The sequence below is a fragment of the Hyperolius riggenbachi genome, chromosome 3, assembly GCF_040937935.1.
Source record: "Hyperolius riggenbachi isolate aHypRig1 chromosome 3, aHypRig1.pri, whole genome shotgun sequence".
NCBI lineage: Eukaryota > Metazoa > Chordata > Amphibia > Anura > Hyperoliidae > Hyperolius > Hyperolius riggenbachi.
In genome coordinates, this window is record NC_090648.1 from 10,276,945 (window position 1) to 10,283,422 (window position 6,478).

A 6,478-nucleotide genomic window follows, 5' to 3' on the forward strand; every position below is an offset into this window, starting at 1 on the left:
CAGGCTGTTCACGGAGACTCCCTCCGTGAACTGACATGGAACGGCCGCTCGAACGAGTGGCTGTTTCCATGGAAACCCCCTTACGACCAGCAGCCGCCTATTGGCGTTAGGCGGTCGTTAAGCGGTTTTAATATCTCAAAAAAAGTAGAAAAAAGGGCGCCGTGAAAAATATTGTTAAAAAAACCAAAACAATATACTTTTTGTTTAAAACATCGTTACCCATGATTGTAACCTTAATAATTTTGAATTTATGAAACAGTAATAATTAATGTAACCAAATATATGGTAACATCCATAACAAAACAATAGCAACATGTAACATTTGTTTTCTTTAATAACCGGCGGCATTTCATTATCAACTCGGGCCCTTTTTTTACGGCGCCCTTTTTTCATGCATGCATTAGCAGGAATTAAACTAATCTTTGTGTCTCTGCACTTTTCACTCCTGTTTCTGTGTAAATCATGTGACAGCTGAAAATAGTAAAGGAATGTGGTGAGCACAGCATGAGTCACTTCGCCCCCTCACCCTCTAGGCAAACACACAATGGTTACAGACGTCACAAGGCGGGGAGACTTTCACTTTCACTTCAGCCTGCAGTGACTGTCAGCGATGGCGTCTGCTGCTCTCCGAGAGGAGCTGGAATGTGCCATCTGTCTGAGCGTTTACACAGATCCCGTGATGCTGAGATGTGGACACAACTTCTGCCGGGGCTGCATAAACCGTGCACTGGACACGCAGGACGGCTCACGCTATTACAGCTGCCCTGAGTGCAGAAAACGCTTCAAGGTCCGGCCTGCACTTCACAGGAATATTAAACTGCGTAACATAGTGGAGAACTTCCTGTCTGCTCAGCCAGATGAGGAGGAGGACTCTGGGATCTTCTGCACTTACTGTGTGGACTTCCCTGTGCCTGCCGTGAAGTCCTGTCTGCATTGTGAAGTCTCTCTGTGTGACAAACACCTGAGAGCTCACAAGAAGTCCCCAGAACACGTCTTGTGTGACCCCACCACCTCCCTGGAGGACAGGAAATGTTCAGTCCACAATCGGATCCTGGAGTATTACTGCACTGAGGACTCCGCCTGTGTCTGTGTGTCCTGTAGGCTGGATGGTGACCACTGGGGACACCAGGTGGAGACACTGGATGAGGCCTCTGAGAAGAAGAAGAGGGCGCTGAGAGATGTTCTGCAGAAACTGATGACTCAAAAAGATGAAACCGAGAAAAGAGTCCGGAGTGTGCAGGTACACAGGCAGAAATCACGAGATAAAGCTAAATATAGCACTGAGAAAGTTGTTGCCCTGTTTAGAGTCCTCAGAAAAAGGCTGGAGGACTTGGAGAAAAAAGTCCTGAGTGACATCAACAAACAGGCCATGGAGATATCAAGCAAATACAATGAGGTGATCCGGCAGCTGGAGATAAAGAAGGATGATCTGACCAAGAAGGTACATCGCATTGAGGAGCTGTGTAACATGACTGATCCACTGACTGTCTTACAGGAATCAGACACAGGTGACACGGGTGACACGGAGGACAGACATGATTCCAAGGATGGAGGTGAAAGAGAGAGACATGATAATCAGCTCCATGATGGAGGGGATCTGGATGTGGCCAGCATCTCACACACGTTACACACAGGACTATCTGATATTATACCAGGGGTAAATGTCCACTTCTATATGCAGGACGCTGAAGACATCATACTAGATATTAACACAGCTGCTAATGATCTGCACTTATCAGATGATGAGAAAACTGCTTCCTGGTCCGATAAGAACCAGAGTCGCCCAGAGACACCAGAGAGGTTTCAATGTTCTCAGGTGCTGAGCAGCCAGAGTTTCTCCTCAGGGCGACATTACTGGGAAGTGGATGTTAGGAAGTCTCACGGCTGGATAGTCGGGGTGGGTTACCCCAGCATAGACAGGAGAGGAGACCAGTCACTGATCGGTGGCAATGACAAGTCCTGGGGTTTGGTCAGAGATGATAATCAGTATTCTGTGGTACATGACTGTACAGTGATTGGGTTACCCGATAATATCTCCAGTGCGAAAATCAGGATATACCTGGATTATGAGGCCGGGCAGATCTCCTTTTATGACATATGTGCCCCAATCAGACACCTCCACACTTTTACTGCCACCTTCACTGAGCCACTGCATGCAGTGTTGGGTGTTGGGGGAGGGTGCGTAAAGATATGCAGTGGAAACTGAGATATTTGATTGGTGGGATGCTCAGCCAATTGAAAGAAGAAGTGGGTGGGGACTTAATTACTCCGTTTTTTTTATTGTAAATTAAATATTGTGGGATTTTTTTCAGTTTTTAATGTGCTACTATTACATTAAAGGGAACCAGAGGCCCGAGAAAAAAGATTTTATACATACCTGGGGCTTCCTCCAGCCCCATACGCACGGATCGCTCCCACGCCGCCATCCTCTGCTTCCTGGATCTGCCGGTACCGAGTCCCATCACTTCCGGCTGACGCGGACAATTATTCGCATGCACAGGGGCTCCGTCCATATCCGTACGCTTGCGGCTGCGCAGTATGCAGCTGCACACGTAAGGGTATGCCAGGAGACCCTGTGATGCGGACAATTAGCCGTGTGCTGCCACCGACTGGCCGAAATTAAGATACCTGGTACCGCCGGATACAGGAAGCGGAGGACGGCGGCGTGGGAGCGATCTGTGCGTATGGGGCTGGAGGAAGCCCCAGGTATGTATAAAATCTTTTTTCTGGGGCCTCTGGTTCCCTTTAAATTACTCTTGAGCCAAGACCTAAATTATGGCATGAAGCCCATGGTGGGGTAGGTCACCTCCTCCTGAGTGGGCTGCTGCTGTACGTTGGCCTCAGGGTGCACCTGTTCCCTAATCCTCTTCATATTTGACAGGGTCCTCCTGTCACATACCTTTTCCCCCAAGCTCCACTTCGGGATTGAGAACAGCGTAGGCACAGTTCTAAATCACTGAAGATTTATACTTTTTCCGCCCCTAGGCCAACTTTCTAGCAGCTTCCTTAGCAGCTTCCCTTCCATGTGCAGCACCCCCTCCTATTCCTTGTGCAGCCCCCTCTTCCATGTCTAACCTTCATGTAAAGCAGCCTCCTTCCGTTATATACATGTCCCTGGGGCAGCAGCCTATTTCCATGTGTTGCTCCTTATTTACAACCTCTGTATTCCATTAACAGCCTTTTCTTCCATATGCAGCAATCCCTCTAGCATGTCCAGCCGCCCCTTGGCCAGCTGCCGCCCAATGCCCGGGCCTTGGCTACCTTTCCTGAAATCCGGCCCTGGGGAGCACAGCTAAAGCAAGTTCTCACCCACAATTGCTTTTTTTTCACTGCACAGGTACTATTCAGAGATGCTCTGTAATACTAGGAGGCGGCAGAGCTAAGAGGTCTGAATATGGGAAAATAGGGGAGGGGGGGGGGGGTAGAGGGACCCCAAGGAGGACAAGCAGGGGAAGCCCACTCAGGAGGCGGTACTCTAACCCACCATGGGCTTCAGTCAATAGGTTGTCCCCAATTCAGAGGTACTTTAAACATGCAATTAAAATTCCAGTTTGAAATATCGCTGTAACATAAACTGGTGTTCCACAAGGCTTTTTGCATATAATATTATTAAAAATTATTTTGAACTGCAACGTGCTCCCAGCTATCAATTTCCCACCGTCAGCACTGCACTCTTAAAAAATGCTCCCATTAATTTGCATTGAAATAGCGGTAAAATCGTGGTAAAATTGCAGCTAGTGTAATTTTACAAAAAAAAAATGCAATTGCAACAATTTTGCTGTAATTTTAATGCAAGTTGGGGCATTTAAAAAAACAAAACAAAACAAAGAAGTATGAATTTTTTTTTTAAAAGCAAGTATGGATTGAAAAGCGTTCTGCAGTGTGGCGCTATGTTTTGGTTATTTGTGATTCCCATTTTAAAGATCAGCAAAGTACTGAAACGCCCATCAAAAGCACCCGAGCGTAAACCTGAACACTGTACTTCTTTGCAAGGCTGGGTTCTTTATTTTTTAATCATTCCTAATTTAAAGCAAGGGCTAAAGGGGCTAGAGCAGGGGCATAAGAGCAGCCCCCTGCCCCCCCCCTCCCCCCAACATACAAATACACACAACGCATAGTTACCAGTCAGAATCCTGCTACCTTCACCCCACCCGCTCTCACTTGGTGGAGTAAGAGCAGCAGAGCTGTGAATAAATATTCTCCTGCTCCAGTCCTGCATCATGTTTCCTGTTCCCCTTGGCCGCCACTCACTCTTACATCCTGCAGCACCCAATGCATGTCACATGATCAGGAGCAGGCAGCATAGAGTGAGCAGCTGCCAGGAGGAGGAGAAGAGCTTAACGCAGTGCTGGAGCAGAAATATCTGCTTCCTGCTATACTCTGTAAGGAGGGAAGGAGAAAGATTGCACCCCCATAGCCCTCGGACTATAGATACGCCACTGCCGGCATGAGTAACTGATTACACAAAGCAGGAGCCCTTGTTACTTAAATCTTCCCATGAGCTGTCCTGATGCTTATTACACTGCCAACTGCCACTGTCTCACTCAATCTGTGCGCTGGGCTGGTCGGCACAGTGAAAGTGCAGGATGAGCGAGGTGGCATCTTTGTGGTCTGCAGGATCAGCCAGGTAAGAGGTCAGTCAGGGGTTGTGGGGTGCGTACCTATGTACTGCAGGGGCGGAACTACAGTCTATGCCCCCCCCCCCCCCCCCAGTGTTCACACCCTCCCCTTTGCCTACCATTGGTAACCCTCACATAACAAAGTGTGGCTATCATAATCTGTACACCCATTACAAGTATAGCCACAAACACACCTGTTCTGATAGATAGACCCCTTTATTGGAGGAAGGGGAGGTTAGTAATTGGTGCCCCCTCACAGCTTTATGCCCCTCTGTGATTGCATTGGCTGCTCTCCTTTAGTTACACCCCTGAAGCACGGTGGCACCAACATTAAGAGGAACACAGCTCTGCAGAGGGGGAGAGAGGCCAGGATTGCAGGGCGAGAGACAGGAGCCTAAAATCCAAGACAGTCCCAACATCACTGTATTAAGGGCCTGGGAGAGGTCAGAGTGAGGTATAGTACAGAGGGTGAATAAAGTATAGGGTGGGGAGAGGATAGAGTGAGGTATAAGGAAGGTGAGAGGATAGAGGGGGGTGCAGGGTACAAACGCTAAGTGCCCGCTATTGTAGCCATATTTTATTGTATTGTGCATTCATCCGTGGGCACCCAAAGTTAAGCCAATTACAGGCACCAAATTTCCTGCTTCTCACTGACTGTCCTCAGAGGAGCTCACAATCTATTCCTACCATAGTCATAGTCTAATGTCCTACCATATTATTATTATGTATTTATATAGCACTGACATCTTCTGCAGCACTTTACAGAGTACATAGTCATGTCACTGACTGTCCCCAGAGGAGCTCACACTCTAATCCTACCATAGTCATAGTCTAATGTCCTACCATATTATTATTATGTATTTATACAGCACAGACATCTTCTGCAGCACATTACAGAGTACATAGTCATGTCACTGACTGTCCTCAGAGGAGCTCACACTCTAATCCTCCCATAGTCATAGTCTAATGTCCTACCATATTATTATTATGTATTTATATAGCACTGACATCTCCTGCAGCACATTACAGAGTACATAGTCATGTCACTGACTGTCCTCCGAGGCGCTCACACTCTAATCCTACCATAGTCATAGTCTAATGTCCTACCATATTATTATTATGTCTTTATATAGCACTGCCATCTCCTGCAGCACATTACAGAGTACATAGTCATGTCACTGACTGTCCTCAGAGGAGTTCACACTCTAATCCTACCATAGTCATAGTGTAATTGTTCTACCATATTATTATTATGTATTTATATAGCACTGACATCTTCTGCAGCGCATTACAGAGTACATAGTCATGTCACTGACTGTCCTCAGAGGAGCTCACAATCTAATCCTACCATAGTCCTAGTCTAATGTCCTACCATATTATTATTATGTATTTATATAGCACTGGCATCTCCTGCAGCACTTTACAGAGTACATAGTCATGTCACTGACTGTCCTCAGAGGAGCTCACACTCTAATCCTACCATAGTCCTAGTCTAATGTCCTACCATATTATTATTATGTATTTATATAGCACTGGCATCTCCTGCAGCACTTTACAGAGTACATAGTCATGTCACTGACTGTCCTCAGAGGAACTCACACTCTAATCCTACCATAGTCATAGTCTAATGTCCTACCATATTATTATTATGTATTTATATAGCACTGACATCTCCTGCAGCACTTTACAGAGTACATAGTCATGTCACTGACTGTCCTCAGAGGAGCTCACACTCTAATCCTACCATAGTCCTAGTCTAATGTCCTACCATATTATTATTATGTATTTATATAGCACTGGCATCTCCTGCAGCACTTTACAGAGTACATAGTCATGTCACTGACTGTCCTCAGAGGAAC

The 6,478-nt window shown here is 46.5% G+C and overlaps 1 protein-coding gene across 1 annotated transcript; it reads left to right on the top strand.

Annotated features, from left to right (window-relative positions):
- The first annotated feature begins 596 nt into the window (after nucleotides 1-596).
- Nucleotides 597-2,352, top strand: LOC137560851 (E3 ubiquitin/ISG15 ligase TRIM25-like). The gene has a single exon (XM_068272006.1). The coding sequence runs from the start codon at nucleotides 611-613 to the stop codon at nucleotides 2,204-2,206; it is 1,596 nt and encodes a 531-aa protein (XP_068128107.1). The 5' UTR covers nucleotides 597-610; the 3' UTR covers nucleotides 2,207-2,352.
- Nucleotides 2,353-6,478: the final 4,126 nt, after the last annotated feature.